This window comes from Saccostrea cucullata, unplaced genomic scaffold, assembly GCF_032062105.1.
Source record: "Saccostrea cucullata isolate Sc308-1 unplaced genomic scaffold, CSIRO_AGI_Scuc_v1 ctg424, whole genome shotgun sequence".
Lineage (NCBI taxonomy): Eukaryota > Metazoa > Mollusca > Bivalvia > Ostreida > Ostreidae > Saccostrea > Saccostrea cuccullata.
The window spans coordinates 79,104-94,582 of record NW_026932916.1 but is presented as its reverse complement, the minus strand read 5'-3'; the positions used below and the strand labels follow the sequence as shown (position 1 = coordinate 94,582).

General features: G+C 34.2%; 1 protein-coding gene across 1 annotated transcript in view; it reads right to left on the bottom strand.

The window, feature by feature from the left end:
- The window catches only part of LOC134236502 (versican core protein-like), a 37,767-nt gene that overhangs the window by 2,338 nt on the left and 19,950 nt on the right, over window positions 1-15,479 (bottom strand). The window contains exons 2-7 of the mRNA XM_062718683.1: window positions 15,037-15,330; window positions 9,968-10,113; window positions 8,904-9,120; window positions 7,795-7,908; window positions 5,138-5,257; window positions 2,970-3,005 (exon numbers count right to left, since the gene is read on the bottom strand). Coding sequence (XP_062574667.1) covers window positions 2,970-3,005; window positions 5,138-5,257; window positions 7,795-7,908; window positions 8,904-9,120; window positions 9,968-10,113; window positions 15,037-15,330 — 927 coding nt within the window. The remainder of the gene's footprint in view (window positions 1-2,969; window positions 3,006-5,137; window positions 5,258-7,794; window positions 7,909-8,903; window positions 9,121-9,967; window positions 10,114-15,036; window positions 15,331-15,479) is intronic.

Below are 15,479 nucleotides of genomic sequence, written 5' to 3'. Positions count from 1 at the left end.
ATCAGCAATAAGTCCTCTACCAAAATTGTGAAATTCATGGCCCTGGGGTCAGGTGTTCTAGTGTTAGGGCGGGGCTAAATAAGTAGGTAGTGAAAATGCATTATTTCTTTGAAAATCTTCTTCTCTGCTCCTGGGTATTAAATAAACCAACTAAACACATAGTTATGATGAGCAAGAGTGCCACTACCAAAATTGTGAATTTTATGGCCCCAGGATCAGGGGTTCTGGTGTTAGGGCGGGGCTCTATTTATTATATAGTGAAAATACATGAATTCTTTGAAAATCTTCTTCTCTGCTCCTGGGTATTAAATAAACCAACTAAGTACATAGTTATGATGAGCAAGAGTGCCTCTACCAAAATTGTGAATTATATAGCCCCAGGGTCAGGTGTTCTGGGGTTAGGGCGGGGCTCTATTGATTATATAGTGAAAATACATGAATTCTTTGAAAATCATCTCTTCTGCTCCTGGGTATTAAATAAACTAACTAAGCGCATAGTTATGATGAGCAAGAGTGCCTTTGCCAAAATAATGAATTTTATGGCCCCAGGGTCAGGGGTTCTGGTGTTAGGGTGGGACGTATTGATTATATAGTGAAAATACATGAATTCTTTGAAAATCTTATTCTCTGCTCCTAGGAATTAAATAAACTAACTAAGTACATAGTTATAATAAGCAAGAATGCCTCTTCCAAAATTGTGAATTTTATAGCCCCAGGGTCAGGGGTTCTAGTGTTAGGGCAGGGCTCTATTGATTATACAGTGAAAATACATTAAATCTTTGAAAATTTTCTTCTCTGCTCCAGGGTATTAAGCAGATGAACTACCTATATAGTTATGCTGGACAAGGGCCCATATCTTCCAGAATTGTGAATTTCAAGGCCCCAGGGTCAGGGGTACCATAGAAAGGGGGGGGGGGGCTGTACTTATATACTGAAAATGAATGAATTGTTTCAAATCTGCACCTTGGTATTAATCAAATATCAAGGCCTAAGGGTCAGGGGTTCATGTGTGGTAGGGGCACTACTGATTATTACTGAATATTACTGATTAGTTGAAATGCATTTTTTGTTCCCTTACCCTGCATATGGGTATTAAGTAAACAAACTAAGCAACTGCTAAGTGTATTGTTATGATGATCAATGGTGCCTCTTTCAAAATTGTGAATGCCATAGCATCTGGCTTAAAACATGAATCAAATTCAATCACTGGAAAGTTGTTGCATAATGCTCAGGTGACCTATAAGGCCCATGGGCCTCTTGTGTGTAAAATGGGACAAACTCCAAGGTAAAGGTCAAAAGGTCAAATTTGGTGGCACCCAAAGTAAGGTCTTGTCACAAGGAATACACATATTAAATATGAAAGTCAAAGCTCCAATAAATGAAAAGTTATGGTCAAGGTTAAAGTTTTTGCGGACAAATAGACCGCCAGATAGACAGACAGACATACTGACGGACACGATAAAACTATATATACCCCCGAATCTTCAATTACGGGGACATAAAAAGAAATGGTCTTCAATTAACTTTTCATGTTATGATACAGTATAAAAAAGATGTTACAAAAATGAAAATGTTTGTTCTGATTTTCAGATTAAATTCTCTGAAAAATATACTCAGAACTGAGTAAAGGGGTGGAGTAAAACAAGAATTAAGAAATGTAATGAATACTGTGTGCTAAATCAAAAGGTTATGTCTACATGTAAAGTTTTTTCATTAGAATGTGTTTACACCAGACCATAGGTTTACAGAGCATATTTTAGGTGTTATACCCATTCCACTCCCTTACTTATTTATGAGGAAGTCGATTATCAACAAAAGCAACAACAACAACAAAAAACTACCCCACCTTTATTTTTTATATGGAGGGACTAAAAATAAGCTTAAAATAATCTACTATTCTACTAATTTTCAACTGTTACTTTGCCACAATACTTTCAAGTATACCCCCACCAACATTTAAAGTATGCTTCAATCATGGCGAAGTAAATTATGATACGATAGTACTTGTGTGAAGGCTTAACTTCATTTCAATATTTTATCTAGACCTCTTTCAGTATTATTGAAAGGTATAGAGTTTTATTTATATTTTTGCTTTTCATTTATTATCTTTTTGTTTTGATTTAACGTAATGTTCTTTTTTTTGGGGGGGGGGGGGTTATAAAAAGAATATGTATTTGCAAAGATTTAAAATATCTTTAATCAAATAGTGATAGTCTGCATGTATAGGATGGAAGATATAAAAAATATACAGCATCGAGGCGTCCTGTCATCCATTTCTATTTTTACTCACTCGTTCGAATGAAACCTTATTAATTCGAACAAATTACTTATTTGTACGCACAGATATTAATTCGTCTGCTACAAATTTCTACTTTCTCCCGACAAATTATTTTTTCTGAAACAACGTATCCATGGAGTCAGTAAAGAAAAAAATATATATATTCATAAATTTCACTTCCAGCGTGCGTTTGATTAATTTACATGTACTATCTTTGATTTTCTAGGTTTGCTCCTTTATCAGAGAAATGAAGATTGATTAATTCTTAATTGCCTAAAACTGATTTGTCAATATTTCGGCAGAGAGAAATGAGGAACTTTATTACCCCTACGTGCTAAGAAGAACAAAGATCATGAATTACTCGAAGGAAGAACAATTATAATATACAGCATATTTTTCCCTCTCACCTGTTATAAATTTTGTATCACTTCAAAGGGGGTCATTTTTCAATGGGGGTCAATTTTTTATAGCACTAACATATAAAATAATGACCCCTAGGACTCTTTTTCTACAATAAATGATTTTTTTTTCTACGGGTGGGGGGTCATTTTTCAACGACAAAAATATAATCTCATTTAAGTTTGTGAATTTATATCAGGATGAGTTGATTTTTTTTTATTTCAAGATTGAAAATTGAATAATGTCTCAAAGAATGACCTTATTCTAATATTAATATGTGTTTGCCACTTACCTGGATCAAATGTTTTCTTACTGGCACTTGAGGTTACTGTTTAAAAAAGGATTGTCTAAAATTGATTGATTGGTTTTTTTTATTTAACATCCCTTAGAAATTTTATGAAAATATATTGAATTATTTCTGTTTCTGGTGCCTTTAAAACCCTAAGAAATTTAACATTTGGGGAAACTATTCTTTCGCCAAAAACTCTGTCAACAAAAACTGCACGTCAAATGTTTTTATAAAAAAAAATTAAACTTTATAATGAACAATAAAAGATCCATCATTATGCTATTTTAACGTATATGAATATCTCCATCAGGAACACAAGGCGTGACCGATCAGCAGGGGTGTTCCCTCCACCTGACTTCACCTCTGATGTTTTACAGATCTGTGTTTGCTCTGTTCTTGCTTTTCATTCTTTGAAGTTTTGAGTTTGAATACTGTGTGTTTTCTCCAAGTATTAAATTTTCTATCATAACGCCAAAATCAAAATTGTCTACTCTCTTACGCTTAATGAAATTAACCAACCAAATGCGGATTCCTAAGCATTAATTGACATGTTTGGTTGACAATCATTTCACTTTGATCAGAGTCAATTACATGTACAAAAAATCAGAGTCAGTTGCTACCATAAAATTTGAATTTTCATGAAAGAAAATGTCGAATGTAATCCAATATATATTATACATATCATAAATTCTATATATATTTCCTATTTAATTTCTAAAAACACGATTAGTTCATCACTTTTATTCATCATACATATTCACCGGAATTGAGGCCATTTGCACCGGAGGGTCAGTACGCGTGCGGCGCATTGTGACGTCACAATGCAACGTTGAAAACAATGGTTACATAGACCAAAGCTGTCTATATATTAGCCTTGTTCCTGTTATGCGTCGTATTCTTTGCGTGGACTACGATATAAATTCAGGGCGACATGTCTAGTTGCGCCTCTGTAGAAGCTGATTAATTTTGACGTTGTATTTTTCTACGCCGTTTGGATAATGTTGCATTATGACGTCAACATGTATTTTTGTTTTAACGACAACGGCTCAAAAACTCATAAATTAGCGCGCATTGTATTGGCCAATCAAAAGACAGCATCAAATGTAATCCACCGGATTCTTCTTCGCAAGCTTTGGAACGACTTTATTTTACCGGTCCCCATAAAAACGCACTAAAATGTAGTACTTCAGTATATATGAGATCACGTGAGCGATCGAAAAAAAATAAAACGAGGTTTTTTGGCCTTTTGAAGCCAAAATCAATTTCTACGGTTAAAGGTTTAGTTTAAAACTTTGTTTTTAAACGTAGTTTTTAAACTCTTTTTCTAAAAAAAAAACCAGATATTGTTTATTCGTGTAAAAAAATAATCGAGTAAGAATTATTCTGATCGAAGCACGTGCGGCGCATGCTTAGTGTCATTTCTTTCGGACTTTTCCATTCTTCGTGTAAACAAACGAACGAAATGCCATTGAAGCTGAATTAATATGATCTTGCAAAAATTGCAGAAACAACTGAATTTCTTAACTTATCTAAAAGAACGAGTCACTAACCCTAATCAATCGGATGGGGTATGCAAGGACTAATACGCTTAGACGAAATTTTCTGGGCAGAGTAACCCTAATCAGTCTAATACTTGTTCAAGGACTAACCCTAATCTCTCAGGAGGGTGCAAGACTAACCCTAATCAGTGGAATAGTGTGAAAATTTAATCCTTATCAGTTTATTGAGGTTGTTGTTACGTCATAGTACAATGATCGTGATAATCTTGCAGTTAAAGTAATCTACCCCAAGCTTTATCAAGGATGGGACAAGGGACCAGACTTTCTGTATATCAAGGAAAATTGTTAAGCAAGTCCATCGCAGGGATTATTTTCTAAATATTTCGAGCGGAAGAAAAATACGGAAGTTATAAGTACTTACTAATCTTGACATTTTTTTTTATTTTTCTAAGAAAGAAGTTCATTAATAAACATGGAATTGTTATGCAGCCTACAATTTTATTCCAATCCTGACTATATATAATAGTTTCGCCTTGGTCAATATTGATATTTTGGAGGGGAATGAAATGCTATATTCAATACATAAAAAGTCCTTAATTGTATAAAATACATGATTAGTTTTAAATAGGCTTAAAAGTTGACAAAAATGTTGAAACTGCCTTCGTTTCTTACCTTTTGTGGAACAAACTTTATCAGTATATCCAGAGGGACAATTGCACAGCCATTTAAAATTTTCCTTATCACTATGACATGCAGCTCCATTTTGACAAAAAATTGAATCACATGGATCAACTGAAAAAAAAATTATATATGTAGGAATCCAAAGTGCGATGAGGCTCCAAAGTTCGATGATCACTCAAAAGTCCGATGATCTGTGCCAATCCGCGATGGTTTGACACGCCAAATGCCGATGGTGCTTAAAAACAATTAACGTTCACGACGTCATAGTACTAATGCGCCAAACTACAATGCCGCACTATGCCAAGTTTTTAAATAAGTATATTAAAATACTTATCATTATGTGAAAACTAACACTTATCTCTCAAATAGGTGCTAAACTCACCCTATTCGCTCGTAAAGTGTGTAGGCCTAATAATTACACTGTATAGATATCCAGATATTTTGGGTGGATGCGATACTAACCCTAATAACTCGACTACAAGTAGTGTGCTAATCCTAAATCAAAGCAATTAAAAGGACTTACCTTTATCAGTTGAGTGGTGTGCGAGGACTTATCCTGATATCTCTGAAACATGTTAGAAATACGCATAATGAATAAAAGCGTATGCAAGGATAAATTCGGAAATTATGACATTTGAATGCAGGAAAAAAGCGTCAAGGATTGCCGTAGAATTATTGTTACGTCATAAACGTCGATTGTTTTTCCACACTATCGGACTTTGGCGTGTCAGACCATCGCACTTTAGCGCAGCGTGTCTCATTGAAAAAGAGCCATTGGACTTTGGCGTTCGTTACGACAACAGACCATCGGAGTTTGGCGCAGACCATCGGACCATAGAGTCTAAGGCCTATATATTTAATATTACGGTGCGCACTTCAGTGCAGGGAGATTGATAAAATCCCATTTAAATTTGAAGATATTCTTGAGTTAATACAGGAGACCTATTGCCCCTTGTTTTCGTCCGTCATCATTCGTCGTCGTCGTCGAACATTTCAAATTTCACTGCTCAATCAATTTCAACCAATTTTAGCATAAATGGGTGAAGGGAAAGAAAATAGAAGAAAAAAATAGTCCCTGCCCCCTGGGGGCCTGATGTGTGGGGCCAACAACATAAGAATTAATGCAATCTTAAATCTTATGCAATCTTCTCTTTACTCCTGGACATCGGGACAAACTGTAATAGTCATTGAGTCCTTTACCAAAATTGTGAATTTAATTGACCCAGAATCAGGGGTTGTGGTGTTAGGGTGGGGGCTATGTAAATTATATAGTGTAAATATTTTCTGCTTCTGTCTATTAATCAAACTTACTACATACATACATGTTTTTTTGATGAGAAACAGTGCCTCTTCCTAAATTGTGAAAAAAGGATATGGAGATAACGAACAGTATTCAATATCAAAGTCCGTAAAACAATACAAAATAGGAGCAGAGGAAACACGGACCTTCTAAATATCAGATGTGGGATCAGGTGCCATGGAGGAGTGAGCATCCCCTGCTGACCAGTCATACCTAGTGTGCTCCTAGTCATGATCGGGAAATCACGGTAACATCCGTCGTCAATTCAGTGTATAAATAATGGACTAACAATTAGTATGAAACACATCAGTCAGCATTTGACTCAATGATAAATTGTATTTGCTGACAAGGTCATTGTATCGACCATAGAACTTACGAAATGAAGACAATAAACGAGACTACTGATATTCTTGTTTCATCAACTTGCTTGCGTATCGAATAAACTGAGATATATACGCTCCGTATGCAGGTGATGAAGGTATATTGCTGTAAGTAAAAGTCATCACGTTTATCATATAGCTTGGTTGTAAGATTACCATTAACGTCATTTTTCAATTTTCAAGTAAAATATCCAAGTATGAAACAGATGTGTCAGACTTTCATACTTGGATATTTTACTTGAAAAAGACGTTAATGGTAATATAACTACTAAGCTATATAAATTATGTATTTTGAAAATGCATTAATTCTTCTCCTTTGCCCCTGTGTATTAAGTAGATGAACTATCTATATAGTTATGGTAAGCAAAGGTGCGCCCTCAAATTGAATTTTAAGGTCCCTGGGTCAGGGTGCTTTAGAGGGGGCTCTAATTATTTACTGAAAATGAATTAATGCTTTGAAATCTTTTCCTTGGTAGTAATCAAGCATTTATGATGAACAAGGGTGCCTTTTCCAAAATTGTGAAATGTGTGGTCCCAGGGTCAGGGATTCCTATGGGGTTGGGCACTACTGATTATTGATTATTATTGATTAGTTGCAGTACATTTATTTGTTACCCTTATCTGCTTATGGGTATTAAAAATTTAAACGTAGCATGCGAAGAGCATAGATATGATAAGCATGATGTGCCTCTTTCAAAATTGTGAATGACATAGCCGATGGTTTAATACACGAACCAAATTCAATTGTTGGAAGTTGTTACTTGATGCTCCGATTATTTTTAAGGCCGATGGGCCTCTTAAGGATTTTTTTTTTTGGGGGGGGGGGTAAAAAATTCCAAATTCTGAATCAAAATGAAGATACGGGTTTTCATTTATTTGACTACATGTAGCTGTTCTGCTTCGATTTGTTTCGAACTTATTAATGTTTGAAATGTAGAATTGTTTTATTTTTCATTATAGATTGTTACCTTTTTCTTCACAAAGTTGCCCTTTAAATCTTTCAGGACAATTACAATAAAACTGTTTTAATTTCACCTCACAAGTTGCTCCGTTTTGACAGGGATTGTCTTTGCATGGGTCATCTACAAGTATATATAACATAATGCTCTGTAATTTTGACTATTTTGATGTGCTAGAGTTAAATCTGGTTTAGATTCGATAAAGGGACATGGACACATTTTCAAGTGAATTTTGTAAAACCAACTTTTATGTTTACAATTCCTAACTAAGGCAATTTTAATGATCAGCAAAAAATTGAACATCATTTGTTGATTAAATTGAACATAATTTCTTGCTCTGCTCCTATTAAAAAAGGGATTTACAAAACATTAAATTCTTCATTTTGTAAACTTGACTTGTGCCTTGTTTTTGTTTTCATTTAGAAAATATTTATAACAAAACAAGAATCAGCAAATCACCAGAAATTGTTGAATAGTATATAGAATTAACCTCTTTATTGAAAAAAATTGTTAGAATAAACCTATATTAGTATATGTAACTTATGTAAACAAAAACATAGCACGGGTCCTGTTTAAATAACAAAGGTTTGGAGCTCTAAGTCTACTTTGCAAACATGATACTTGTCGACAACTGAAATTAAAATTTTTGATCATAAGAATGCTTTAGTTCACCTTCGTAAACGTTTAAAAAATGCGGGGGAAAATAAATTTGAAATTTTTTGCTGACGCTGTATCCAAAAAAATTCAGTGTACGACTGTTTATTCGGCAATAACAACCGCAATTACGAAAAAAATAATTTTCTTTGCTCTGTTTTCCTTTCCATGCAAAACAAAACCTCAAATATATTTGTCTATTCCTTTCTTTTTAATTTCGTAAAGTATAAATTTTAGCGGCATGAAAATTTGATAATTATTCTTTTAAAATGGTTGATAGATTTTCAGCAAGATATAGCAATTACGCTTTTACCATATAAGCGGATTGAATTGTAAGCGATAATAAATTTTAACAATCTCAACAATCCCAATAATTAATTCAATTTTCGCTAAAAAAAAAATCTACATACGCTTATATTTTATTGAAGAGTAAGTGTAGGTTATTTGAGATAGTTAATCTATACCTTTAAACACAGCTGTGATCATTCTTCTTGTATTCTGTACATAGCCAAAAGTTGTTTTATATTGGAATTGAAAGTAAATGGTCAATCCATCAAAATCGATTTCCGATATAGTTATTCTTGCAGTAACTACAAATTCATGATCCAAGCAGTTTGACTGTCTACCGCTACTTAATATTTCAATATTTTTCTTCATAAAATAATTAAATGCGCTGTCCCCCTGTAATATAATAAGTTTCTTTAACAGCTTATCTTAAAAATATGAAATCGGTATAGTTCAAAATACATGTACGAAACAAATAATAAACAAAGATTCTCGCTCTCTCTCTCTCTCTCTCACACACCCATCCACCTACACACACACACACACACACACACACACACACCCTCATGAACATGCAATGGTGATTTAAGCGCATAACAGATATGGTATATTACAAGCAAAGTTAGTAATTAAATTCATTTGGTTGTGCATCTGCATCTATACCCTACTTTTGCAACTGTGATATTTCAGGTAAAATTCCTTTTTACAGTCTTCCAATCATTAATTCAATGACAAGTCTTCTTCCGAAGGTAGATAGACAAATACAAGAGATGATTGCTTAAAGATCTCATGAACGGTCGGAAATTCTAAGGTTTCATCAACCTATGCCAGGATGTTGTCTCAGGGCAACGACGAATAACAATGATCGTAAGTCTCTTTTTAAAAATCGAAAAATGTTCCCTTTATACTAGTAATCAACATGAGAATTATTTCCATTTATAATAGAAAGAAGGAAAATGACAATTTGCTTGTAGAAAAAATGGCTTTTCCTTACGATTAGCATAGTCTACGTGAAGAAAACTGACTCCATTGAATATAATGACGCCCTATAGATTTTATTAAGGGTGAATTTTACCTTTTGAATTGGATTATGATTCAAATGTCTTTCCGTTTGTTACATAAGTTTCTTCTCAGTTGGCCTTAAATTTTTATCACTGCTGGCCGCCATGGGAAAATTTAATCACGTTTCCCCGGAAGAGTTGTATTATTTTCATTTTCAGGTATGATCTTACTATGTACATACCCTAATCCTATATTTAAGAAATATGTTATTTTCCAGTGGATAAACACACACTGCGACGGCCTCAAGTTCGAGCTGATTCATTCCGTTTACTGTTATTTCGTTCAAAAGTGAACTCGGTTTCTCAATGTAAAAAGATGCTGGAAGAGCTGTAAAAGATAAAGAAGATTAATTTCAACCTGCAGTGTTACTTCTTGAAATCATAGGAGCAAAATCTTATGCATGAAAAGCGAACAACACTTGCTGTGGCCTTTAACTCAATACTTATAGATATATCAACGACGCATTATCAATTAACAATGTTATTTCCATTACTATGTCGATACGATATATCCTGGTGAGCTTGAGATAAAAGATACCACAGAATCTGATACATCTGTTTCATACTTAAATACTTTACTTGGAAAAGACGTTAATAGTGATCATCTAACAACGAAGCTCTATGATAAACGTGATTACTTTAACTTTTCTATCGTCAACTTCCCTTACTTATGCAGCAATATACCTATATGCATACGGCGTTTATATATCTCAGTTGATTCGATACGTAAGAGCATGGTCTTCGTATGAACAATTTCTAAAACGAGATAAATTATTGACAAGCAAGTTTATGAAACAAGAATAGCAGCAGACTGGTTTAAAGTCATCATTTCGTAAGTTCTATGGTCGATACAATGGTCAGCCAATACCATACAATTATTGCTGTGTTTTGAGGTCAATACAATAATTTAGCCATCTGAGGAGTACAATATTCACCGAGCCCGGAAGGTGAAGTGAATATTGTACTACGAAGATGGCTAAATCATTGTATTGACCGAAAAAGCAGCAATAACTGTTTTATTATATGATTAAATGATAGCAACTGTTTTATAATATGATTAAATGAGAGCAATATAATTGAATGATAGCAAACTCCAAAAAGTTTGTTTTTGATTTAATTGAATATTTTAACAAGAAATTTTAACAATATTAAACACATTGTAACAGAAAAAGATGGTACAATAAAATATTGAAACATCAGCTTCTTTTGTCAGGTCTATCTATCTATCACTGAACATTATAACCCTTTTCAATTAAAGTTGACATTGTAATTGATAGTAATATTTGATGAATTGTTCAGAGTCAAAACTGGAAGGCCTGAAGCAATAGACTGAAAAGATGTTCTGGACATTTCAACATGCTCTGTAACTGTGGTGTGTCCACTTTTACTTACTGAGTTACAAGTACTTACATTCAGATTGGACAGTGCATTTGTTTCAGAAATACATTGACCCCCACATTTTGAATGCCACAATCAAAATCTGCATTACTTAAAATGGAATCAAAATCATTAAGATCATTTAATAAATCTGCCAGTACATTGTCAATGTCAGACAGTGAATTTGATACCTGTATTGGCTCAAGTTTCATTTCAAATACCTCGAAATAGCTTGTAGTTGATGAATTTTCTTTCTCCTGCACAGTGGTGTCAGTACGAAGGGTTTTGGATATGGTTTCAGACATTTTTCGCTTCATTTCTGGCTCTGTCTGGCCTGAGTAAGTTTTCAAACTGGACTCGGCACGATGTCCGGTGAAACTCTGTAACGACCAGAGAACAATCCAGTTGAATCCAGGGTGTGCACCAAGGTTGTGTGCAAAGAATGATTCGTATACTTCTGTGATAATCCTGCCTTTTGGGATATTGCAGCCATCAGGTTCCCTATAGTGTTATGTCCCAAAGGAACGTTGTCATAAAAATAATGTGAACTAGAAAAATTACGTTTTGGCCTTTGGAAAATTCGGTCAAACTTTGAATAAAGATGCCTTTTGTACTGAATGACTTCACAGGGCACAGAGGATCATCTAAAAGTTAAATAAAATAAATAAATAAAATGTCACATTGCATTTCTTTAAAAAAAAAACCCTGTCTTTAAAGTTTATAAATAAACAAAAGATATTGAACACTGTTTAAGCTATATAATGTACTAACCTGGTATTGCATACATCCTCCCTTCTGCTGTGTTATCGTTCTCCTGGTGGTTTTTGGTCAGTTCATCCTTGTCTGAATGAATGTAAAGATGGCCCTCTGCATTGAAATCCGATATTTTTTGGAGTTGAACCATGTTCAATCTCCCATGGTCATCACGCATTTAACATGCGCAGTAATTTGTGTTGATTATTTAGAGCCGAAAGCGAGGCTACTGTGTCGACCGATTTACTCCGATGATATTCAACAGAAAACATGCATAGACATCCGCCACAAATAGTTCATGTCATTTTCTCCTGAATTGATCTAATTTTCGTAATGTAAGTAAATATAATGATGAAGTAATCTTATTTTGAATATTAGATTTCGTTCAAAGTAAAACTAAATTATAAACAACCTCAAAAGTTTTTCGTAATGAAACTCATTTTTAATATAGCGTCATACACTGAAAGAGACATGAACGACAACTCTACATACTGACGGCAAGCGGTAAATCTAGTCTTCCCGACGCCCGACGGTACCGGATTTTTAGCAATTTCTTTTTTACCGGTGCACAGAATTTATTCAATCTTTTCATGAACATTTTCTTGGTTTAAATGAATTCATTAATGCATAAAAACGTTAGGAAACATGCGTATTTATTACTAAATCAGCAGTATCACCTGCCAATAGCGGTGAATCTAGTACTCTGTTATAAATCTTTAACCCAAGAACGTACACCGATGTTTTCGTAAAATCGCGATTGAAAACAACAAAATGAAGAGGAAAACCTCATTTACATACCAGATAATTTGTACGCACACAAACTCTCACATATACCACTGTTTTTATGTTTGGTCATTAAATATTTGTTTTTAACTTGGTATTGCTTTTTTCTTCACAATATTAAAAAAGATTCAGTTCTGACGTACTCCATCTATAATGTTCGTGTAATTGAAATGCATTTATATTCACAGAGAAGTTTTATATAACAAACCTGTTAGCTCTTAAAAATCCACATTTTATCAACATTGATATTATTCCTGCGAAACTGAAATTTTCATAACACATGGGTAAAGGTGCCAAGGAAAAATATATTACAAATTTGAAGACTGTGAGCAGTGAATTATATAAATGATCAACCGCCTCTAATATATAATGGCAGTGTCCATGTTTTGCAATAGGAAACTCAAAATATGTGTAGGATGAAAATTAAAGTAATAGAAGGTGTACAACGGCAATATGTAATAAAGATTCTATGAAAATTTCGTTCAGTGGTGTAAGAGGAGTTGCGGATAAGAGATGGGTATGCCTAAAGCGTAACAAACAGATTGTCGGAAATCCCAATTAATAAATACCCTCCCGCTTTTCAAGCAGGGGGTATAAAAAAGGACTAATGTAGGCAGGCAAGCATTATGGCCCAGGGATTTTTTTGCTATTTAATGTCTCTGAATGTCTTTCTCAAGATTTAATGTCTCTGAATGTCTTTCTCAAGATTGTTGCAACTCAAAAAATCTGAAACAGTTGTCCATATTTGAAATAATAATATTGTTCACTCACGTAACCTACCGATCAAAGATTTTATTTAACACCATGTTCAACTCCCATGAGTGCTTTCAGTACTTTGATTAACTGATGAAAATTCTCACTGCCTCGGCGTCCAAAATACAAGACAATGTCTACAAACACTTTTTCCTGTAGTTTCACGTTGTTCTCAAGATCAAAATACTGATACATAAGCTTTAAATCGTTATTTTCAATAGGGAAACCCCTCCCTTGCAACTGCTTTTCAGCTCCTCGGTAGCTGCGGTGAAAGCCAGTTGTGATTTGCGGAAATTTACTCCATGGTTAATGTCCCTTGTATTTAGGGAAATCACCGACAAATGTCTGTTAAGTCCATGTCTAATGGAAAATAAACTGCTTCGTTTATAAAGCTCACCGTTGACTGTTCTCGCCTCCGCATAAAACTTGCCTAACACAGAATCCAGGTCACTCGGTTCAAAAGATTCAAAATCCGCAGATAGTCCCTTCTCTTGTAAATAGGTACAAAAGGAATATCTTTGTAGCCATTTTGGTAGCCTTCTGTGTGTTTTCGGCATCTTTATCTTTTAAAAGCCTATCAAAATCGCTATCGTCAATCGAAACAAACCTAGCCATTGATTGTGTATTGGATAGTTTACTTCTGCTGAAGTCACTACCGAACTCGCTGTAAAACGCGCAATTTCATTGGACGACAAAAATAAGAATAAACGGGCGCGTTCCAGAAGTTTCCTATCTATTTTTGGTCAGATGTAGCTTAAATAATTCCTTGTATTGACCTGGAACGTCACGTGCAGGTCAATACAACGTAGTATTTTTCTAACATAGTTGGATATCAGCCCTTCAGGCTCGGTGAATATTTTACTCCCCAGATGGCTAAATCATTGTATTGACCTCAAAAACAGCAATAATTGTATATCTCCATATCCTTCTTACGAAAATAGGTCCAAAATATATATTCCAATCTAGACATCCAGCTATTGTTTGTTTCTTCGTATTTTGAGAATATTTACATTTATTTTGAATGCTTTATATTTTGCCAAAGATTCCATGAATTGAAATATATGCTTAGAAAATTCTTACAACATTTATAAAAATATTGCGCCTGTGGTTTATATTGAGTTTATGATAAGGGGGAAATTCTACTCTGAGAAAGAAAGAGGGGGAAATTTGGCTCTGGTGTGAGATTTCCCCTAGGGGGAAAATCCCTCTCTGGAGTACGATTTTCAGTGGGAGGGGCGGGGGCTGGCCATGGGGGTATCCTTCTCTACAACACCGGTAAATACAGATTGCAACGATTATTAAAATACATCACTATTGAAACAATGATTTTAATTGGGGTTTGAATGTTTGAATGCATTTCAAAACCTAAATCAGGTTGCAACCACTATTGAAATAATGTTCACTATTGATATAAAGAATTCATTATTGATTGAAATAATGATTTCAATATTGATTGAAATAATGAATTTTTCATTTCAATATTGATTTAAATAATGATTTCATTATAGATTGAAATGATTTCAATATTGATTGAATTGATTTAAATACTAAAATCACATAAAAATAGAGAAAGAGAGAGACATACAGTAAACTATGACTTCTTTCGATGACGCATATTGCTTGTTTATTTGACAACTCCACGTTCCTTCGTCCACCTTGTGGTCTACCCCAGTAATGTGAAATGTAGAATGATTCGTGTGAATCGAAGGGTGATATCTTCGATCTGTTACATTCCCACAGAGTCCAGAGTCGTCACAAACAGCCTGAATGCCTTTTGTATTATTCCATGACACATGATGTACTTTTTTTACAGGAAAATTACATAAGAGTGTTGCATTATTTCCTTTTGTTGCCTGTTGTTGAATAACAAGAAATCCATCTCCTAATAAAAAGATAAAAATTGTTAGGTTTTTGTAGAAGGTGAGACATCTTGTAAATACAAAGTGCTATAAAGTAACTATATTTTCTATAGCATTTAATTATATATCGACAAAATATGGGGGTCCCCTCCTCTTCATGGTTCCTTAA